This window comes from Dipteris shenzhenensis, chromosome 14, assembly GCF_047967505.1.
Source record: "Dipteris shenzhenensis isolate YYH24624 ecotype China chromosome 14, Dip_SZ_1.0, whole genome shotgun sequence".
Classification (NCBI taxonomy): Eukaryota; Viridiplantae; Streptophyta; class Polypodiopsida; order Gleicheniales; family Dipteridaceae; genus Dipteris; species Dipteris shenzhenensis.
Window position 1 is genome coordinate 2,250,977 of NC_141609.1, and position 24,434 is coordinate 2,275,410.

The 24,434-nt window shown below is 41.7% G+C and overlaps 1 protein-coding gene across 2 annotated transcripts; it reads right to left on the reverse strand.

Moving 5' to 3' along the window:
• Positions 1 to 2,709: 2,709 nt before the first annotated feature.
• Positions 2,710 to 6,041, reverse strand: LOC147894057 (pentatricopeptide repeat-containing protein At5g27110-like). 2 transcript variants are annotated; one of them, XM_087384766.1, is made up of 4 exons: positions 5,701 to 6,041; positions 5,540 to 5,607; positions 3,112 to 5,450; positions 2,710 to 2,996 (listed from the first exon to the last, which is right to left on the reverse strand). In XM_087384766.1, exons 1-4 carry the CDS (start codon positions 5,897 to 5,899, stop codon positions 2,972 to 2,974), a joined length of 2,631 nt encoding a protein of 876 aa, XP_087240892.1. In that variant the 5' UTR covers positions 5,900 to 6,041; the 3' UTR covers positions 2,710 to 2,971. The 2 variants fall into 2 exon arrangements, with proteins under 2 accessions (XP_087240892.1, XP_087240891.1); XM_087384765.1 differs by having other exon boundaries at positions 2,710 to 5,450.
• Between the last annotated feature and the right edge of the window lie 18,393 nt (positions 6,042 to 24,434).

The window sequence follows — 24,434 nt, forward strand, 5'->3', positions numbered from 1 at the left end:
ATGTGTATGAGACAATTCTCTTTCCAAAAAAGACACCCTGGCATCATTCCAAGCTGCATACATGCTCTCCAAAATATCCCATGCTGCCTTTGAGGTCTTACAATACCGGATATGCGGAATGATGAATCTTTTCACTGAAAAAGAAATACACGACAAAGCTAAAGCATCACATGAATCCCATGTCTTTTGCTCTGGAGTGGTAGGTATAACTACACCAATAACTTGTGCTGCAGCTGTACCCTGTGCACGACCTCTGCCTCCTCCTTGCTGGGGAGGGGTATTAGGTGCCACATTTGCTGGCCGGATCTCATCCCCATTTACATAGTCCCACAAATTACGGAAAATCAGAATATTGCGTACCATAAAACTCCAAAGGGAGTATTTGGTACCATCCAGCTTATCCTCTTGTGAGAGACCACTGAACTGGAAATCATTCTGATTTTGTTGGGCCATGTCTGAGAAAGAAAATACAACAAATGCAAATCTGAATTCCCTTGCTCGGAATGGAGTGCACAATTCCCAAAAAATACAGCCAAACATTGGCTAAAAATGCAACTCAAATCTCTGTAATGTCTCTGTCAGAAATCTGCCAGAGCATCCAATCTCTCCCAAAACCTGCCAAAAGTGCTTTAAAACACTCACAGAAAGGCAGTGTGAACTGAAACCTGCAAAATTGCTCTCCCAACACAAAAGCCCCAATTTGTGGCTTGAAATTGCAACCAGAAAGGGGCAAATGGTCTAAAAGTCCCAAATGTTGCACAAATTGCTCTTTGCCTGCAAAAGCCCCAAATTTCACTGCAAAATTGCAGTGTGATTGCAAAAGCCCCAAATTTTTGCAATCTCTGCAACAAATGCAAAAGCCCCAAATTTGACAAAATTCCCAATACACAAAATGTGTCCAAATCTGCCCACAAAATGGCTTGCAAAGCAAAAATCTGCCACGAATTTGAATGACTCCCAAATGCCTGCAAAATGCTCTTACAAGAAGACCTTGAATGCACACACAGGCTTGAGGAGACAGCTGATGGCACACTCCGTACAAAAGTACGAAACTATACGGAATGTACAATCATGCTGTACGGACGGGTACCCTCTTGTGTACGGATAGATTCAGCTCCTGTACAGATGATAGCTATACGGAGTACGGACCCAGCGCAATCGTGTACGGATGTACGGCACAGTACGACACCGGTACGGTCTGTACAAAATTAGTACGTCGTCTGTACGTCTGTACGAAACAATCCGTAGTAGTACTGATGGCGAGCTGTACGGGCTGGCACGATGGTATAGCTACCGTACGGATTGGCGCAATGGTACGGAATGTACGAGAGCTGTACGGGCTGACGACGAGCTGTATGGGCTGGCGCAATGGTACGGATACCATACGACGGGCTGACGGGCTATACGGCGACGTACGAACGGAGCTGTACGGGCGATCTCATGAGCTGTACGGCGACGTACGGACGACTGGCTTGTACGGACGGGCAGCGAGCTGTTGGGCTTAGAGCAGGGAGCTTTCGGGCAAGGAGTAGAGAGCAGGGTCAACCTTGCTCTGATACCAGATGTGAGTTGAAGAGAGAGAGCAAAGTGTGAGAGCAGGAGAGCAAGAGTGTAGGAGAGTGAGAGCTGAAAGCAATAGTTGCAATAGAAGAGTATACTACAACTGAAGAGAGGGATAGGTTTTGTCTAAGTGACAAAACCTTATCCTTCACTAACCGTAGTTAGTGAACTAACTGTGGTTAGGGGAAAAAACCTCTAAATGAGGGAAAAGTGCCCCTAACCTACTTATTACATTACATTACATTGGTCACTGCTAAATTATAACAATAATTCTAACAATTTCCTACTCCCAATCAGATCAGAATTGCAAATTCAGATACAAATTACGTAAAACGTCCTGGCAAAGTCCAAATATATGAAATCTGAAATAGCTATGCAACCCCAAATCACCATAATAGAAGCAGTGAAAGAGAAACTAAAATCATCACCATGAAAAGGATCATCGAACACAAAGAGATGCACCTGGTATATCCGACATGACAACGTCAAAGGACATTCTCTCAATATATGAAGAACACTCCATTTCCAAACGTACAAGCAAGACGAAACACCCCGACTTCAAGACTACGGAAGTGACAATAAAAACCACAACCAAACAAAACTCCTGCCATCCTCTGGACCATCTCGAAACTTTTCTCTCCTCTTCGGTTGCATGTCTATTCTCACGGCCTTCCAGCACACCGTACTTACTAAACTGAGTTTGCATGTCAAGCCTCTACAATTGCATGTTCGTCTCAAGGATCTTCCACCCCCTGCACAACACAATTTCCAAACTGAGATTGGCCAACACGAAAACGACAACTCAAAACTTGTATGTACATACCGTTACACCTCAACCACCATCATCGAGCATCGATCCAAAACGCTTCCAACAGCTTTCGCCCACAACCACCACAAAGCATCGAGACAAAACAGCCAGCCACGCAAGGATCCACAGAGAAAGAGAGGACAGCCACCGAACCAGCATAGAGAAAGGAGGGGCAGCCGCCGAACAATCCGCAGGGAATGGGTAGAAGACGACAAATGAGGCGGAAGGAAAGGATGGCCCTAACCTTTAGGGCAACTTAAATGCCTTACAAACCCTAAACTAACCCTAAAAACCCTCAACTGACAACTAACCTACCACGCTAAGATGGCCAACATGATAATCTGTAAAGTCTTGACAACACGTAGGGGTGCACCTTTGTTGAATTGATCAGGGTACATGTGATAGCCAGATTTTCACTGTGCCCACATGTGTCAATGGAGATGCCTTGAGACAGCCAATGCAAATACAAGACTTCCTTTCTAGCTTTCCATATATATCTTTTTTTCCAGAATGGCATGTATCCCCCACCAAAAATGAATGCACAATCCCACCCATGTCATACCACCAGCTGTCCTGGCTTCTTTCATGCTTGTTTTTTCACTCTCATTGCCTCGCCCTTCTCTTCCACCTGCATGTGAGCATCTGCATAGATGTTAGACATCAAGACATAAGCTGCAGCATCCTTTTCATCCAGTTGCACTGCATGTTCAAAGGCAAACCTTCCAAGCTCCACATTACCCCACCTTTGACAAGCAGCTAACAGTGTATGCCACACCAGAAGATTAGGATGGAAAGGCATCTTCTTCATCATCAGTACCGCCTCGTCTAATTGGCCTGCACGGCCAAACAGGTCAACCATGCTAGTGTAGTGCTCCATAGTTGGAGTGATGCCATAGTCTTTGGTCATGACCTTAAAGTACTTCTGGCCCTTATCCACTAGACCTGTGTGACTGCATACAGTAAGAAGGATAGCGAATGTGGCCCCATCTGGCTTTATCCCTTCTTCTCTCATTCTCTCAAGCATATAAAAAATAATTTCAGAGTCTCCCAGCTGGGCATATCCCGCTAGTAGTGCAGTCCACGATACAACATCCCGACTTGGAAGCTTGTCGAACGCTTCCTGAGCTTTTGCAAGTGAGCCACATTTGGCATACATACCCACCAAGGTATTGCCAACAAAAGAATCCCTTTCCAGCCCCTTTCTAGCAACCTTTGCATGTATTTCTCGTGCCTTGTCTGTGGCTCCTATGCTGCCACAAGCTTTCAAGCTGCCAACAAATGTGACAGCATCTGGAGATAGACCCTCCAGTTGCATCTGCTCGAAACAGTCCAGCGCTTCCTCACCCAGCCCCTGGTCAGCATATCCTGCAATTAGTGCATTCCATGAGACCCCATTTCGAACTGGCAACTGGTCAAAAGCTTCCTGTGCTTTTGCAAGCAAGCCAAATTTTGCATACATATCCACCAAGGTGCTGCCAACGAAAAGATCTCTTCCCAGCCCCTTTCTGTCAATCTCGGCGTGGATTTCTTTGCCCTTGTCTACAGCGCCTAGGCAGCCACAAGCTTTCAAGCTGCAAGCAAAAGTGACAGCATCTGGAGAGAGACCTTCCAGTCTCATCTGTTCAAAACAGTTCAGCGCTTCCTTACTAAGCCCTTGCTCAGCATATCCTGCAATTAGTGCATTCCATGAGACTAAGTCTCGAACTGGCAGCTTGTCAAACACTTCCCGTGCTTTTGCAAGCAAGCCACATTTGGCATACATATCCACCAAAGAGCTGCCAACAAAAAGATCGCTTTCCAGCCCCTTTCTGGCAATCTGGGCATGCATATCTCGGCCCTTGTCTTTGGCTCCTATATTGCCACAAGCTTTCAAGCTGCAAATAAATGTCACAGAATTTGGAGACAGACCCTCCAGTTGCATCTGTTCGAAACAGTTTAGAGCTTCCACACCAAGCCCATGCTCGGCATATCCTGCAATTAGCGCAGTCCACGATACCTGGTTTCGAGCTGGCAGCTTCTGAAACATTTCCCGTGCTTCTACGAGCGAGCCACATTTGGCATACATATCTACCAAGGTGCTGCCAACAAAAAGATCACTTTCCAGCCCCTTTCTGGCAATCTCAGCATGTACCTCTCGGCCCTTGTCTGAGGCTCCTATGCTGCCACAAGCTTTCAAGCTGCTAACAAATGTGACAGCATTTGGAGAGAGACCATCCAGTTGCATTTGCTTGAAACAATTCAATGCTTCCTCACCAAGCCCATGCTCGGCATAACCTGTCATCAGTGCATTCCACGAGACCTCGTCCGGAATTGGAAGCTTGTCAAAAGCTTCCCGCGCTTTTCCAAGCATGCCACATTTGGCATACATATCCACCAAGGTGTTGCCAACAAAATGATCTCTTTCTAGCCCCCTTCTGACAACCTCAGCATGTATTTCTCGGCCTTTTTCTACATTCTTCAACCTAGCACAAGCCTTCAGTAGGGACACAAAGGTATACTTGCTAGGATGTACAGAGTCTTCTTGCATTTTCTGGTAGAGATTGAGGGCATGCTGTGATTCTCCACATTCAATATAACCCATGATAAGAGAAGTCCATGAATACACATTCCTATCAACCAACTTGTTAAAAACCTCCTGGGCTTCATGCATGCTTCCAACTTGGACCAACATTGGGACAAGGAAATTCCCAAGAGATCTATAATTGTCCAGCCCCCGTTTGCACATATAGACATACAAGCGCTTGGCATACACTAAATTTTTCTCTGTCCTGCACTTGTGCAACATGCACGTAAGTGTCTGAACTGAAGGCAGCTGGGGCATCCGTTCCAGAGACGTGAGTGCCTCATCTAAGCTAAGCGTTTCCCAGCCACTCTTCTCTTGCAGTTCTTGTGCTTCAGATGCATTCACCTGTACTCCATACCTTAAGCTGGCCTTGGCACACTCCTCCACCAAGCCCCGATCTTGGGCCTGACCAATGGATACTCTAGCCTTTTTCTCAAGCATGTTTTTAACCCACCAGCCGTCTATCCATAGCAATTCTTTGCTAATCTTATGCTCGAAATCTGGAGATTTTGGGTTTGTCTTTTGTTAAGATTCACAACAGACTCGTCAGACTAGCCAATCTACAGCTTTTTTACCTGTATAAATCAATGAGTTCGTCGCACACTTACTTTGCTTTCTCGATTGTCCCACCAATGGGAGGGATCCGTGGAGTACTCCTTCCATAAGAGCTCGGTTCCTGAGCCATGACCACAATGAAAACCAATTTCCAAATGTGGGTGTCTACCCAACAGGTTAAAATAAGGACAGGCCTCCTTCGGAAGGGCAGTACCTGCACGCGAGACCCATCCACTGGCCTCGGGGGAAGCCATCGGAGAGTTAGGCCTTGATAGCCTGCGCAGATGAGATGCCAACCAGAAGGAGTGTGGATCTCCGCGACAAAAAAAACCCGTGCCACGCAGCTGAGCGACGATAGGGCTGCATAACACGCCAGACGTATGACAGGGATCTCTGCCTGCTCCTGTATCCATATTTATGACCAGCTGAAGGAACGCTGTGAGATTCCTTGAGGAGAGAAGCCTTTCAAAGTGTGTTTTAGGCTGGGTTCACACCACCCTGCCTGCCCATGGAAGAAGAAGATGGGCGAGTGGGTCCACACCACCAGCCGATTGGGAAGAGTTGATTTGGGAAGAGCACTCAAGCATAGAAAAGAGTATGGGTATTGGATCAGCGAAGAAACGTGGCCTCTGGTTTGACGACGCCCACTCACGAAAAACTCATTATGGCAGGGAGCCTAGAGGTAAGTTTTCTCTTTGTGAGCTCTCATTAAACCACGTGTAAGATCCTATTCGAAAGATTTATGGCCTAAAGTTTGCCTTATTTTTGTTTTACACATGAGTGTGACGGGGCATTCAGCTATGATGGCACAAAGTCATTGGTGGAACTACTAGTCCGTTGTATTTTTTTCCATCCGTCCTAGGCAAGCCGCTCAAAGTGCAGACAAGCAAATAATACTTTATGTTTCAAGCCCCATCTTCTCTCTCATCCAATCCTGTTCGTGGAATTTACTTTGATGTCCACCTATGTGTGAAATACCATAGTGCCCAAACTAGATTTGTGGCACGCAGTCTTTCCATCGTGGAGCATGTAACTACCAACTCAAAACTAAAAAGCAAATGAGTAAAATGGTGAGTAAAATTTTAAGGAAAAAAGCAGATGAGAGAACGCCACTTTTTTACGGCCCTTCCTTTTATTGATGTTGCTTCTATGTCGCAAGCCTCCACCAAGAACGATATTAATCATGTTTTGTTGCTCAGCAATCAAGCGATTGCCGCTCCTCCTGATTTGATTAGCAGCCTTCCTAGATTTACAACGTCCCATCTTGATTCAATAGACGGACCTCTTCTCCGGGACATCTCGCATGGCCACACTCTTCCTCAGCACATAGTCTCACACCATGGATCTCACTCCTTTGACATGATATTTCTCGTTCTTGATTTCATCAACGATGCTGCTCTTGATGCCCCTACTAGCCTCATACGCAGTCCCAAATTGATTGTTTGTTCACACCTCCAATTCCATATAATAGGCATGCATTTTCTCTTCCATGCAAAAAATGTAATCCTTTATGTGCCCATTCATTTGCAATCACACCTTTGACTCATGAGATGACTTTTTCTCATTCACTCCAACCACACTCTTTTCGCCCACCAAAGAATTCTACTCCTAATCATGAATTGCATGTTAGGTGCGACTTATGGATTTTATGTAATTCCCATTCTAAATTTTTGAGATGACATCCGTACATGTAACTGTTCACCCCTAGTCATTTTTATTACACTCAATCTCTAAAGTCTCAACTACTTTCTCTCTCTCTAAGCTCCAACCTTATAAGGACCACCATGATGAATATCTATCCCCTTCTAATTGGAAGACTAGAAAGAGCAATAATGCCATAACATTTTCATCAGAACACTTTCGTTACCCTACTAAATCCAAAGATCAGCTATACCAATGATGCAATAATAAAAGTGTCAAACCAAGGACTTTCTATTCCCCGTTATGGCAAGGAAAACAATAGCCATGGTGAATTCTCTAGCTTTCTACTCTGAGGATCCAAAAGGCAACACCACCATAACATTTCCAAAATAGCACTATTCTTAAGCCATCCAATCCAAGGATCAACTAGAGCAGCAATGACACCACCATGAAAGCTTAAGACGAGAGACATAGGCCCTTAATAAATCTATTTGTGCAATTGATTATTTTTAAGCACTCACATATCTTCACTTTCATGCAAATGGCATAGCTTATTCATTTACAAATTGAGGCTTTGGTGCAATGTATATCTCCCTTTCCAAATTCTCATCCCTTATTTTATAACCTCTCTTTATGGCTATCTTAGGCGAAAACATAGTATACTACTTCTTCTCCCCCTTGCCACCTTATATAAGAAAGAATAGCCCCACAACAATTTTCATGCACCTATTGGACAAAACATGTGGACCAAAGAGTAGACAAGGCAAATTTGATTTCCTGGTAAAAGGAAGCAGCCACAACACATTCTTTCCTATGGTTTGAAGACTAAGGACAGAAGCCCTATCCCGCTCCATTTGAAGATTAAGCAACCACAATTGAAGCCTCTAAAGAAACAAGTTAGACTACCATCATGATATTTTCCTACCTTGCCTACTAATATGAAGATTGGTTGGAGTGGCCACAACCTGAGGAAAACCTCATCCTAGAGATAAAAACTCACCAGGACACCTCCTCTAACATAAAAATGTTGATGGTATAGCACCACTTATGTAGGATATGTACCACTAATATAAGCCACTATACCAATGGCATATTTTTTACCACACCCAATATAAATATGTAGGTATATTTATTCATATCCTTAGTATAAGCCTTTATACCGATGGTATATTTATACTCTCGATATAATCCTATATACCAGTGGTATGGGTCTTGGTTTTAAGGTCATTATGATTCATGGTGTGATTTACAATGCTAATGTATCTACATGATCACAGGTGTTATTAACTAAAAACTTTAGTGATTCTCTTATTCTTAATTTATGACTAAATCTTATGGAGAGCTTTAATGACACAAATGGTTGTGTCAGTTGGAAGCTCATATTAGTTTGGTTGTTTTTGATAGAGTGCATACACCAAGTCTCAATCATCCGATTTTCAAATACTTGCCATAGATTGAATGGATATGTAGCTTAGAAAATAGCAAGATGGTGGAGAATAAAGTGCACAATTGTTAGCTGATTTGCAAATGGGATGATTCAACATGATGTCATGTCATACTGTATCTTCTTGCGATAATCCCCTCTACAAACATAAACCACCTTGGAATGTTGGATATGTTATATCACCTACTATGCTCAAGGCACTCAGATGATTCAACACCTTAGGCAATAACATTTTCTTGAGGATAGAGGTGCAAAAGACATTCTACCAATGTTGTACCTGGCTTGTCTTTCCTCCACCTTTTCTTCTCAAGAAGCACTAAAACCCATTTTTATAGAAAGTTAGGGTAGAGCATGTTGCAAGCTCCACGATGTGGATCATACCATTGGAGTACCTATGTAGTTCATTTAATTGACTTTGCATAGCATTAGTATGCATTTACTTCGAGTATTTTGCATTGGATTTTTGCATGCATACCTTAAGTTGCTATGGCCATTTGAGCCTGAATTGTACAACCATATAGCATTGAAGTGTATCCAATATTGAATTAGAATCACTTGGGTTTTGCATTAAGCATTCGGTCATTGCATAGTAATCATCCAACATCTAGAGCTAGAAACCTCATGTACACATGATACACATGATAATTGTGATAGGCCCCAGTTGGAGGCCTTGCCATGTGGACATCATAATGAACCATGTCCAGCCCAATTAGATGTAAGTAGTGGTGGTCATGGAGACCTTATCGAAGGTTACCTCCATTGAAGGAGATTTTCCTAACATTAGGGGCTTCCCCGTTTTCAAGCCTGATTCCCAAAAACTTTAGGGTAACTAAAAGTTCCTAACTTGGAGGAAACCTAACTCTAACTGTTATCAAAATATTGGTTTTTAGATCTCTCTCTAAGATCTTCATAACAACTTGACTAGAGGGATCATCTAGATCATGTATATTCATGATGCACCAGCTTTTGCATCAAATTGTAAATTTTAGGCACATTCTAGGATTGACAAACAACCACTAGTGGAAGGTGTGAGGCCATTCTTTCCCTACAAAGGGTCAATTTTTATCTTCTTGAGTATTATTCAAGTTTAAAGCATTGTATTGCAACTTGTCAATCATTGATCTTAACATCCTACTCATTTTTAGGAGGTTCTCCTCATGATAGGGTCCTTAATGTGTCTTTAATGCTCTTTGCCTTGTAGTTGCTCCTTCTTCATGCAATAAAGCTCTTATTTTGAGGTAATTATCATGTGTTGAGTGAAGTTTAACTAATTTGGAGTGTAAGGGAGGTGAGGGAGAGGAGATACCACATCATTTGGTATCAAACACTAGCTAGGGAGGGAGGTATGTGAGGTGCCCTTCTCTCATCCTACAGAAATAGTGTACTACACTTCTTGAGCCTACTCTATCTCCTTCATTATATTCAAATAGCCCTTAAGAACTCATAAGTGTTCAAAATCTAGCTTGAGATTAATGAAATCATGGCTGCTCAAGCATCCATGCAAGTTCAAGTTGAAGATAGTCATTTAGCTCTCCAACAACAAGTCCAACCTCTAAAAGGAAATGGGTAAAAATGGACTAGCTAACTCACTCTTTGGCAACTCAATCACAAGAGGGACTAGCAATCATTCAAGTGGCAAACGAATCTCATGGTACCATTCCCCAAGAATTACCAAATGGTGCAAGCAATGGTGTAGTTCATATTCTCAACAAAGGAGGTGGCTCTACTCTATATGGAGGAGCCAACTCTTCACTACAAGGAGGATCCTCTCATCGTGGAGGTTCCCACTAAACTTATCAAGGAACTAGCTTGTTCAAGTGCTTTAATGTTGAAATATCCTTGTACCTCAGTGTAATTGATGGTTCCTCGAACCCTGACAAACTGCGTGAGAAAACATGTGTGCCTCAGGATTTATGGAGCGCTCTAAGGTGGATGGAATCTATGTGGAAACATGATGAAGAGAGTGCTCATGACATGTACCTAGGTTCCAAGATAGATTACTTGGACTCATAAACAAAATCTTGAGTGAATGTGCATTTCTTCAATACATGATAGGCCTCTTATATAGAGAGTGCCCTTTGAATAATCAACATTTGTGGGATCCTCTTATCCAAGGTGGCAAGGATGTTGCTTCTCAATACATTTTGTCGATGTCATTCTCTTCTTTGCTTGATGTAGCTTGATGCATGATTCTTTGTTCTTCTTATTCTTTTAATGCTTTATGTGTGGATGCCATATTCTGTGCTATGGTTGTCTCATGCACTTGTGCTTTTTGCATGCTTTTTGCATTCATGCATCGCTTTTCCATTTGTTGCAAAGGTCATACCATGAGCTTCGTTTTGCTTCAATGGTAGTGTCTAATTGCTAACAATGATACATAGAGCTCAAAAAGACGATGACTTTTTCTTTTTGGAGCATGTGCAAATTCCTCTTGGATTGCAAGTTACACCTTGTCGAAGTTTTTAGAAAGAAGAGGTGGCCTTTGATGATTTGGTGGCACAGGGAGTCACATGCTTCTTACAAACTAGTGCTTAGCAAGGTACTGTGTGCTTAGGTGGCACTATGGTGATGTGGTAAATTTTTGACCCCAATAGGTTAACCCAAGGTTACAGTAACTTTACAATGGTCATCTTTGATCTAATCATAGATCTAATCCAAGCTCAATCTTGACCTAAGCTTAAGTGGCTTATCTGCCATGTGGCCTAAGGTTGGACCTTAGAAGAAGAAAGAAAGAAAAGCTTTGGAGCTTCTCTGCTACGTCGGCCATCGCAGTGAAGAAGACACTCCTCATTGATGGTGTCTGAAGTCGTTTGGAGACTCGGAGTCACTGAAGACGAGTCGCTTAGGGACTGGCGTCGAATGGAGGGTTGCAGACAAAGGAAGCCTTCATAGATCTGTCCATCATTTGGGCATAGCAACTTGTGGAGTTGTTTGCATATGGAGCAACTGTGCCATATAGATGGCTTGGCTTGCTGCGGGCTATGGCTATCCTCCAGCATTAGAGACCTTAGTTGTTGAAGCCGGTGCTTGTGGTTGGCTAGTAGAAGGCGGGCTTAGAGACAGACCGTTGCCAATATGAGGTGCGGGTAGGTAGGATTTGCATGTGGAAGCGCTAGGGCCTGTTGTCAAAGGAGTTGTTTGTCGTTTGGGCAGCTGCTAGGATCAAGCTTGGAGTAGTAGGCAGCTTAGAAGCTTGGAGTTAGCCGAGTCTTTTGTAGCACAAGGAGCTGAGCATGGGCTGTAAGGAGGTTGCATATGAAGAACAGGCTAGTTTATGAAGCCTTAGTTGAAGCTTTGGAGGCTGGGAGACTATTGGAGGTGACTGGCCATGCTGGAGCAATTGTCGATGGGCGACTTGTGGGAGTTATTCATGCCCGGGAGCTTGATGGAGCATGTGGGGGGTCGTTGGAGAGCCAGTAGGAGGTCATTGAGTCGGTTACAGGAGCTAAAGCTACTATTGATGATGATCCTTGGAATGACAATAGATAGGAAACTTTTCTCAAAGCTTTCAACAAACTAAACAATCAGAGACTCTCTTTCTCACAAGCTCTCTCTACTAAGAACAACAACAACAACAACAACAACTCCTCATAGATCTATCTCACAAAATAGATCTCTAAAAGGAATGAACTCTCTCTCTCTCTCTCTCTCTCTCTCTCTCTCTCTCTTATCAAGAATGACGGAAATATCTCAAAGCAATGAATGAAATTTTCATTCAATGGATGGAATTCTCTCAATCTAAAACTAAAACTAACCTAGGAGAAAACATGTACTCCTAAGGCAAGCCTACAACTAATCTAGGAGACTAGACCTAAGCTCTAATACCATGAGAAAACATGTGTGCCTTAGGATCTATGGAGCGCTCTAAGGTGGATGGAACCTATGTGGAAACATAATGAGGAGAGTGCTCATGGCATTTACCTCAAGATGGTCACCAAGCAATAGAATCATTGGTGCACCACTTGCACCCGTGACATGGCTAGTGTAAAAGGGAGTAAATTTGACATCTCCGGAAGCAACAAAGTTGCATGCATTGGGCTTCCTTCTTCATGTTCATGATATTTGTAACATCAATGGAGGTATTAGCTACAAGTACAATAAATATATTAGGTTGCAACTTTAATGACCCCTAGATGAGTACACCACTAAAAAACATCCCCCAAAAATTGAAAGTCTTCACCAAGTTAAATCAAATCAAGTTTTGTTGACTATGCTTACCAATGTTTTCTTGACTTGTCCTCTAGTGATGAATAATGCCTCTCTTGGATCTGAAGGAAGATCATTTGGAGGAGAAGATCCATGGACATGGAGTTGAGTATGAGTATTGACTTGGCCTTGTGCATGAGAATGATGCTCTGCCATGGATTGTTTCTCAAAGTGTTGTGGTTTCTTATAGTGGGTGCAAAACTTCTTTCCTCTTTACTTTGCATATTCCTCAAGGGGTAACCACTTTTTGGCGTGACCTCCAGCTTGAGAAGAGTATTTTGATGAGTCCTTGGAAGAGATCTATGGGTAGGACTCGAAAGAATGGCTAGATTTAGAGCCCAACCTCCTTTATACACTTTTTTCCATTAATAAGCTCCATCCAAATTCTTGGAAGAGAATAACTCCAATTCGTATTCAATGTGAGGAAGTAGACATCATACATACTTGATAGTGAGCCTTTCCGCAAAGTCTTCCACCCTTGTCTTCAAAAGATTTGGTGAAACATGATATTAATGAAGTGAGCTTCCCGTCAATATGAAAAACTGAAATTGGTGGAGCAAATTCTCTTCGTACCGCAAAGTTGCAAACTTCTTGATCATACCTTTGACCATTGTCTCCGATTCGTTTTGATACGAGGATGTACACCTCTACTTTGAACATGGTCCCACCATTGGGTGGCTCCTTTAGCCAAGATAGATTAGCTTGGACTCATAAACAAAATCTTGAGTGAATGTGTATTTCTTCTTTTCTCAACAATACATGATAGGCTGCTTATATAAAGAGTGCCCTTTGAATAGTCAACATCTGTGGGATCCTTTGATCCACATCTCTCCTTGTGGATATCCTTGATCCACATCTCCACATCATGTAGTCCACATCCTAGGGTGGCTACTTTAATACATTCCTTAGCACATACCTTTGCCTCTAATTCATGTGGACATGGCACCATATCTCAACATTGCGTCAGTGCTCTCTCTCTCTCTCTCTCTCCCCCCCCCCTTGAAGACGTAACCTTTTTTTGCACTAGAAAATCTGTACTTTGCTCCCATCCATAGCTAGACCTGTTGAAGAAGATGGTCGCAGAGTTTGTTGGAGGTGCTGGCTAGGAGTGTAGAGCTTCCTTTTAACCTTATGTATGGCCTAGAAGACATCACCTATATCTTGTTCATGCACCAGATTATTCATAATAACTGCACTCCACTTACCTCGAATGTTGGAGGAAGTTGGAGGCCCCTCTTTATGACTAGGAGAGAATCTAACTTTGATAGCAAAGCAAGATGCACCATTACTGATAGTCGTGTCGATGACTGTCATAATCCCCAATCCTTGAGCAACACTTTTTTAGTTTTCTAGCTTTCAAGTCACAAGGGAGATATGTAGGATCATTGCCAACACTTGCACACCAACTATAAAATTTGCAAATTTGATTGCTTGACGTGCGTTAATATATCTTGCGCTAATATATCCAATGCAAAAGATTTTCCAAAGAGGGCCATGAACCAATATGCAATCCTCTTTCATGTTGCTCACATCATGCAATTCACAAACCACAATGGAGTAGTCAAGTTTCCAACACAAGCATCATATGATGATATTTGTCTTATGTAACCCTCCAACGCCAACCAACTTGCCTTTGGAGTGTTTGCAAGTCCCTCAAAGTCCATCAAATATGCCAATGTAAATTTCATTGCAATCTAAAAGAAAACAAAACTCACACATAGATGTATGTTACAAGCCTCAATCATGAAGGTAATTGAATGAGCTATCACGTCCTTCTACCAAGGCATCCATTAGTCCAAAAATGGAATGTGACTTGCTTGGGCCTAGTTGTTTCTCTACCATGCTCTCACAATACATGACTCTTCTATTGCCTCCTCCCTTGTTTTTGCATTCCTCTAGGCTTTGTTATGTCCATAGTATGTCTATTGATGTTTTTGCTATATGTATTTGCATGTGCCTCTTTGCAATACTTGCTCCCAATGAAAAACATACGTCACTCTTTTCCTTCGATGACATTGTGTGGCTCTCTATTATACATATTCCTAACTACCCACTAATTTGAATAGGCCTCATCTACTATCAATCCATGAAATTATGGTGGATCAAATCCAAGCTTTTGTACAACTTCATTAATAGTGTTGTGACATGAAGTTGGGGGTAATAAACTTCACGCACCTCTTCACTTCCTACTGCTTTCGAATTGAGTGATAAAGATATTCATCACTAGGAAAGGGACATTAAAAAGAAGCTTTTATACCAAGAGACCACACCATACTATCCTCCCTTATATAATAATGAAGATGGTAACATCCCAAGTGATGTTGTACTCAAGCATAGGGAGAAGCAAAGGATCAACGGGGGCCATAATCTTAGCAAGCCAGTCTGCACTAAAGAGAAGAGTGATACATTGTTGAAAGAAGATCTTGCGGCTCAACATGACATGAACTGACATATATCTAGGAGTTTGAAGGGGCTGATTGGGTCGGATGGGTAGGTTCCGGGGAAACATTGCACCTCCTTCATCGATACCTTTACAATTAGCTCAAAACACTTTGCAAACTGTCATTAGACACAAAGGCCTATAACTTTCAGTAGAGACATGATATCAAATATTCAAACCCATATAGATGCATCTTGAAATGGGCTTCGCTCTGATATAAGTTTCGTAAGAAACAGAGAAGTGGTCGGAAAGATATGGGCAGTTTACTGGGCAAAGGTAAAAATTGTCTGAAAAAGAAATAGTCACACACAGAGAGTCATAGATTTTTAGTGTCAACATATAATATAACAATTGAAAGCATAGGATGATGCTCCTTGAAGAGAGCTTTGTGATGATATAAGTTTCATTCAAATCGGACCATCGAGCAAAAAGTTATGAGCAAAATATTGGACAGGGGGTCAAACTGTCATGAAAAACACCTACTTCTACTGGTGCTGACTTGGGAGAATACTACCTCCATGATTAGACTTCATCAACGATCCAAGTCCCATAAAGGTCACCTAGGAGGGAAGGAAGAGCTCCCTTTGTGATTGGGGAAATAGATAAACCATGTATGTGCAATGAGCAGCCGAATAGACAACACTTCTGAGCACTTTGGAAGAGAAAGCCATGGAAAAAGGGAAGAAACACTCAAGAGAGAGAACTTGAAGTGACCTTCATTACCAATAGAGTGAGACTCCACTCCAATGTAACTTAGAATACTACAAACACAAGGGAGAAGAAGAGGTTTCATACGTACAAGAGGGAGCGGAAGCTCCAAGACTACTCATAGAGAGAGAATGAACTAGAGAGAGATGGACTCAAGAGTCTACATAAGAGAATATCTACAAGAGGGAGAGAAGGCTCATGGAAGAGGCTTGAGGAGACTAGAGCTACAACAACATGAGGCCTAATGGTGGAAGAGATGATGAACAAGGAAGAGGAGGGCTCCTTTTATAGAGATTTTATCACCCTCCTTCACCCATTTACAATTCCTGCCTATAGATTCCTTTCCCCATCAATCACATAAGCCCATATGTCACCATCCATGTCCTTTTTGGCTACTCTTGCCATGTGTCCTATCAAAAGATGCTCAAGACTCTTAAAATATTAAGAAAGTCAAGAGTCTCTTCACATGGAGCCCATAGGGACCCTCTCTTTTCCATATGTCCACATCCTCCTTATTCCACATAGGAATTCTAGAAGGATTCCTCTTGACTCCACACTCCTCTACATGCCTTCCACATGTTTGGCATGTGATCTCTCTTATATTATTGGAATACATGGACATGAGCCCACCTCTTTATATGACTCACTCTTTCTATTTTCTAAAAACCCCATGATATCCCATACACAAATAACTCTCACCCACATACCAAGGTATTTATAATTCATACCTATGGTATTTACAATGATCCATTCCACTCATCCTCTCAATCCCATACAATATCTTAGAAAATAGAAATAAGTGAGAGCCGCTAGGCTATCACTTAATACTCAAACTCTTATCAAATATTGAAGAAAACAATACCAATGCCAAATAAAAAATATCAATTTTTGGCGTCACATCTTTCCTCCCCTGCAGATCCTCTCTAGTGACAGAGAGGGTCTGTTGGTCCTCAAGGTGGTCGAGCATAGAAGAATTTAAGGTGATATTCATTGGTGCATCCGGGTATTACCGTGCCGTCAACATCCTCAAGCTAATAGGTTCCATTGGTGACATTCATATACATCCTTAAGGAGGCATGGCCAAAAGTAACCAATCTCTGCTTCTGTTGTTGAGTTAACCTCGAGGAAACATGCCTTCTTTCACATATTGCTGAACATCTTGCAGTTCTGGCCATCCAATGTCTACCAAAGAAACCATCCCCCGGTCTTGTACTACAATGGCTTGAGTAGCCAACTCATCTGCTCTTTGATTTTCTTTTCTGTTTATATGAACAAACTTGCAAAATTCAAACTGATTACATAGTGCCATAGCCTTTTGATTAAGCTCCTTCAAATGAGGACTTCTTGTCTTGTAATGCCCTTGCATTTGCTTTATAATAAGTTGAGAATCTCCTCCTACTTCCAATTCTTTAACTTGACTTTGAAGACAACCCTCCAAACTAAGAATCAAAGCATTATACTCAACTACATTGTTAGTTGTGATACCTGGAAGCTCTTGTCCTCTTGCCCACACCTCTTGACCTTCAGAATCATCAAGACTATCCCCTTGGCTCCTTGTTGGCATGAAGGACTAAAAGCCCCATCAAAATACAAAACAAGAGCTGTTGGTGGTGTATCCCTTTCATCATTAATGTTCTCCTTACATTTCTTTTCTTCTCCTAGATCCTCCCGTCTTGTAAGCAAATTTGCCATAGTGGACCTAGTGGTATTTTTAGTGACAAAAGAGAAAGAGAACTCTTGAAGCTTTGATAACCATTTTGCAAATCTCCCCCCAGGATTAGGCTTACAAACTAGATATGCTAATATAGACTGAGAGGTAAGGAAGAAAAATGGCCAAGGTAATAAATAGGAGCGAAACTTTCTGACTGAAAACACCAAAGAGAGGGCTTGCTGCTCCATTTCTTCATACCTTGTTTCCACCTTTATAAGCTATCGGTTGGCATAATAGATGGGTTGCATTCTACCTGCCTCTCCTTTTTGTAGCAATACAGCACCAACTGAATGCAAAGATACACTTGGATTTACATAAAAGTCTTGAGACCAATCAAGGGGCTTTAATATTGTTACTCATGGCCTCCTTAAGTTGCTGAAAAGACTCTTGTTACTCCACACCCCATTGGAAAGAAACTTCTTTTCTTGTCAACAAGTTCATGGGATGCACTATCTCTATGAAATCATCACAAAAGCATTAATAATACTTGCTCTTTCCTAGAATTCTGCAAACACCAGTGACACTCTCAAGACTTTTGGCAATGCCATGATTGCTTGAACCTTGTCAGGATCCATTTGCAGGCCTTCTTCAGACACAATATGCCCCAACAAGACTACTTTTGTTTGAGCCAATGACACTTGCTAGGATTTAGACACCCTTTTGCTTCATCAATCCTAGCTAAGGCCATCTTTAACTTCTCCATGTGATCTATGCACCGAGAATAAATGCAAAAATCATCCAAAAACACCCTTATGAAGTTTCCCAAGTAAGGCTCGAGCACTTGACTCATGAACCTTTGAAATGTAGCTAGTGCATTGGTCAACCCAAAAGGCACCTCTCTGTAAGCAAAAACTCCCCAAGGTGTGACATGATGTTTTCTTTTGATCTTCCTCCCGAATATGAATTTGAAAGTACCCAGAATACCCATCACATCCAGAATACATCTCATGCCCTGCTACTTGGGCTAGTATTTCATCTTCGAATGGCAAAGGAAAATGATCCCTCTTAGTGCATGCATTCAAAGGATGAAAGTCCACACAAACCCACCACTTATTTCCTTTCTTTGGTGTGACAACTATAGGAGATATCCATTTTGAATCATCAACAGGAAAGATAAATCCCGCCTCAAGTAGTTGTGTTACCTCTTTCTTTAGTACCTCAGCTTGGATCACCCCCAATCGCCTTAAGCATTGCACAACTCGCTTGCTCTCTGGCTTCAACTCAATCTTGTGCTCCACAAGAGAGATTGGTCGACCTGTGAATAGCTTGTTGCAAAGAGACATGGAAAATCATCTAACATATCCAAGTACTAGAGCTTCTCACTACCTAATAGAGAATCACCAAGAAGCTCTTCATTGCATTGGCATCGTTTAGTGTGCTCCACATCCTCCACATGAAGTGTCTCTACAGGATCTTCTTGTACCACCACCTTGTTCCCTCCTGACTCATCCCGATCAGCACCAAGACAAAGACCAAAGGCCACTCCTTCCACCTCACCCTCTAAGCTGGACTCCTTGGAGCTACACCCTGTCTCTTCTTTTTCATCGGTTAAGTCAGAGCTCGAACTCTCTGATGTTGAAGACTCCTCCTTGACAACTTCCTTTTTGCAACTTTTGATGTTGTAGCACACCTTCTTATCATTTCCCTACAAAATCAATTCTCTAGTATCCCACTTTTGAATAGCCTTCACCTTGTGTAGCCAAGGCCTTTCCAAAAATAATGGATAGGCACGTGCATTTGGCTTGGTAGGGATCACCTGAAAAGTAGTCGGCATAGAAATACCACACACATCCACTTTTAGATTCTTCACAACTCCTAAGGTCTTTACCCTAATGTTGTCAGCAGCCAATTTGATGCGATAAGGAGAGATAGTACTAGAGTATTTTAAATCAACATCTATTATGGTCTTCTCACTCATGACATTAATCGATGCACCTCCATCAATGTAAACATTAGAAATCACTTGACCATCAATGATCACATCAACCACAGGTACATCATCACCAACATCTATATCTACCTTTTGAACAACAGGAATGACACTTTTCTTCTTTTTCTTCCTTGACACTCTTGTGCTTGCTAGCTTTCCCCATTCCTTCTGTAGTTTTGGAGACAAAGCAAGTAATTGACCAAAGGTGATATGAGCTTCCTTTTCTTTAAGGTCGAACAAGAGGTCATAGCTTCCAATGCCTTGTCCTAAAGGAAAGTCTAACTAGCTAATTCTCCTTTTAGATGCCTTCTTTTTCTTACTACGGTGTTCCTCTTCCTAATGTTCCTCATCTACTTCTTCCTTGCTTTCTTCTTCTTCTTTTGCTTTACCACGCCCCTGTTTAGCCATCATTATCTATCTTTCCTCATCCCCTGAAGAAGCTTCTAACAAGGATACTTGTTTTTCTTCTTTCTTTCTCAATTAAGGACACTCAGGGCGATAGTGACCTTTTTCATTACATTCATAGCAAGTGACCCCACTCTGATCTCAAGGCCTATCTTCACTCTTTGGTGCTCTAGGTTGTCGTGCATTAACCAAATGCAATTTCAAATCAGCAAACTCTGCCATCAATTGGGAGATATTATGATCTAACTCAGAGGACTTTGGTATCTAAGGAGTGCCCATTACCTCCACCTTAGAAGTTGAAGCTGTTGAAGACACAAAAGAGGATTCGATCTTTAGAGAAGCTTCTTTCTTGGTCGCAATGCAAAGTGCCTCCACGTATGTTGTTGGATCTTTACTCATTACTTTTGAGTGAAGACAAGGCTCCAAAGCCATAACAAATTTTCTAATTTTTAAGTGCTCCATCCCTACGAGACTTTCAGGGGCCGATGATGTAGATGCCACAGCTCGCAAAGCTGCCCTTTCATACTTTGTCCATAAAGTTTCATATCAGATTGCCAACGGAGAGACCATCTCACCCTCCTTGATAGAACCAATCCAACTGCAACTTCAAAGCATTTGGCGACTCCACTGCCCCAAATCTCTGCTTCATTGTAGCCACCACTTGGTCCCAGTCCTCCTTGGTAGAGTCCGGCAAGGCCTCATGCCAACTCAAGGCTACACTTTCAAGAAATCAAGAAAAATCTCCACCCAATCCTTCATGGACCATCCAGAAAGCCGGCATCCTCGAACGAAATCGTGAAGATAAGACTTCAGGTCTTCCCCTTGGGTCCCTCAAAACACTAGAATCTTCACCATGATGAAACACAAAAGGGAAACACCAAGATCCAAATAATATCCCAAATAAGATCCCACAGAGCCTTAGTATACCAAGACAACTTATTATGCATGACCACTTGTTGAAAACCCTCCACAATGTGATCCTCAATAAAATCTTCAAAAATAAGTAACCAACCAGCACTATGAAAACATTGTGTATTTATGCATTCAATAATCACCCTTGTCACAATTGGAAGTACACATAACAGCTTCAAGATATTGTACTTTTCATCATTTGCATAGCAAAAGAAGTTGAAAGCATTGAGAATCACCACTCCACTGTTATAGTAAAAAACTACCCAAAGACTCATCTCTTCTTCACACCAAGTTGCCAATGCATGAGACAATCCCCAATCAACCATTGTGCCTACTGACAGCGTTATCGATTCACCAACATATTCAAGAGTGCAAACATAAAGGATATGATCATGATGACCGTGTGAATAGCTTGAGCATCACCTTCACAATCTTCTAGTTCTCTTAAACGGGCTGTAATCTCTTCTAACGAAGTTCTTCCAGGCATCTTCTTTATCACATCAGAAAAGACATGTCTATACTAGGCATAACATGCAATCAAGTACTCCCAAGACAGTTTAGTAAGGTGGGATGAATCCAATACCAAATGTACCCGGCGTCTCCACCAAAAGATGTGACATGAAGTTGGGGGTAATAAACTTCACGCACCTCTTCACTTCCTACTGCTTTCAAACTGAGTGATAGAGATATTCATAATTGGGAAAGGGACATTAAAAAGAAGCTTTCATACCAAGAGACCACACCATACTATCCTTCCTTATATGATAATATTCAAGCTGGTCTGCGCCAAAGAGAAGAGCGATACGTTGTTGAAAGAAGATCTTGTGGCTCAACATGACATGAGCTGATATATATTGAGGAGTTTGAAGGGGCTGATTGGATTGGATGGGTAGGTTTTGGGGAAACATTGCACCTCCTTCATAGATACCTTTACAATTAGCTCAAAACACTTTGCAAACTGTCATTAGACACAGAGGCCTATAACTTTCAGTAGAGACATGATATCAAATATTTAAACCCATATCAAAATGCGCCTTGAAATGGGCTTCGCTGTGATATAAGTTTCGTAAGAAACAAAGAAGCGGTTGGAAAGATATGGGCAGTTTACTAGGTGGGGGTAAAAACTGTCTGAAAAAGAAACAGTCACACACAGAGTCATAGATTTTTGGTTTAGTGATTCTATGTCCTCTTTCTTGAACTCACATTTGGAAATTCTTAGTAACCCTCACACATTGCCAATAGAAAGTCCACCATTAGATGGACTCACAACTCTCAATCAAGTCAAAAATAGTCTTTAATAGTCTAGCCTCATGCCTTGGGTCTTAAACATATGTCTCTAGTGTAGTACAACCTTGCACCCTTTGAACATGGTCATAGTGTACCCATGCATTTTCCAACTCATTTCTTGAAAGTGTCTTGATCCTTCCCCTTGGTTGACATTTTAATAACATAACATGGTCAAGAGTCGATCGTCAAGTGCTTAACCAGAGAATAAACATCCTTGGAAGAAATCATACTACAAATGTTCTTCCAAGTAAATAATGGCATCTAATGATTCCCTCATTGAATGCAAATGAATCTAATGCCTCATGAATCGAACACCTAAACGTGACAATATGGCCTTATCTAGTCAATAAATATCTTCCACTTCATAAGGCATTAACATCATGTTAGAATCACACAATGCAAACATACATTCTCATATTGGTTGATGCTTGCAGTTGGTACTGCATCTCCCTATACATTGGATTGGGTGTTTTGTTAATACTTAATCACACAATAAATTCTTGGAGATTAGTTCCTTGACTAGCTCTTTTTCTCATTTTCTTGCCCCAAGATTAGGCATTTCCAACACCTTTTCATTTTCCAAATTTCTTGCATTCACCAATTCTTATCTTCTCTCCACTACACTTATAGGATTTCCATGGTATCTCACATGCATGGCCAACCTTGTGAATCCAATATCTACGAGCTTGCAATAATATACATTTTCCTAACATCAACATGGATACGAATGTACGCACAATACATGCATTTCAAGCTCCCACTATGAGCTTGAATCTCACCAATAACTGGAACGTTTAGGATTCTACCTCTCCATGCTTTCTCACTTGCTATATCATGCCTCAAATAGTACCCATATTGTGAGTTTTTGCATACAAATATCCACCACAATGACTTATTCTAACCCTTTGCAATTCTCTTAAATTCTAGAAATGAAGGAATTTCTTCTAGACCAAGAAGATATATGGACTAAGTGATATTGTAGGAACCTTCAAAGGTCTAAATTATACTTATAGAGTGGCTCTAGTCATGAATGAATGATACTAACAAAAAATGCTTATATGTAGAACAAATATGGATCCTTCACAACTATAATCATAAGATTTGATGTGGAACCTATTTTCAATCCAACCTGGGCGAAAATCTATGTTACTATACCTTTCTTGGGCACTTTGTAATCATATGTGATGCTTTTTTTTGTTCCTTGTATTTTTTAAAAATAGTCTTATAAGTCAACCTTAAGCTCAAGAGAGGGAATCCTAAAAAAACACAAAGTTCAAGAGAGGGAATCCTCAAAAAACACAAAGTTGTGAATTTTTACGTCAGGAGGACACTTTATGTCCTATTTTGCTACATGGATGGAGGATATTTGACCAAACTTAAACTTAATCAAATTACATTTGAATCTAAATTTGGAACCACATTTGTAACTATCCAATTATGGCGGAAGGAGATAAGACAAGTGGATGGTCTCTATCCTGAGGCCAAGTTGGCTTACATGGAATGATACCAGTGAAAAGATATAAGATGTGGAACTTTACAAGAAAGATTATAGTTGGCTTTATGTAAATGGTAAGTTGAAAATGATATAGGCAAAAACATGAGATTTTGTAATATAGATATGTTGAATAAGAAATTATGTAGGGTATAATAAGTTGATTATTATAACACTATTGGCTATGTTTAATGATTTTTAAAATTTACAAGTCTCTCTCTCTCTCTCTCTCTCTCTCTCTCTTCCATTCTATCATGTGGAACATCCCCTTTTGCTTAAACTCTCTTGTTGCCCCTCTCTCATTTTGCTTGAAGCCTCTCGCTCACCCTCCCCTCTTACCTCCCCCTCACTACGCTTTGTAGGCCTTGCCCTCCCCCTCGCTACCCCGCCCTACTTCCCCCTCCCCCTCGCTACCCCTCCCTACTTCCAAACGTCCCTTGTTGCTACTCCTTGATTGGAGCTATTGCTCCTTGCCTCCATCCCCCTTGTTACCACTCCTTGCCTCTAAGCCCCCCTTGCTACTGTACCCCATTGCTCCTTCCCTCTAGCGACCCCCCTAGTCCTCACCCCACCACCCCCCGCAAAACTATCACACAAACCCTCCCCACCCCGTCCTTGCTCCTCTTTGCCTCCATCCATCATTGCCTCTCTCTACATCCTCTGTCCCATCGCAACCCGGTATCCCAACTAGCCCTCCCACTAGATAAGCTATTGTCATTACTATTCACTACACTCCGTACCTTGGGAAGATTGAGCTTAAAGCATAAATCGA

Excerpts from the sequence above, each read along its gene's own strand:
- LOC147894057 (XM_087384765.1), bottom strand. The coding sequence starts at position 5,899 with ATGGATACAGGAGCAGGCAGAGATCCCTGTCATACGTCTGGCGTGTTA. Across the intron at positions 5,608-5,700 it reads TGGATGGGTCTCGCGTGCAG|GAACCGAGCTCTTATGGAAG; the intron begins GTACTGCCCTTC and ends GTCATGGCTCAG. Across the intron at positions 5,451-5,539 it reads GGGACAATCGAGAAAGCAAA|ACAAACCCAAAATCTCCAGA; the intron begins GTAAGTGTGCGA and ends TCTTAACAAAAG.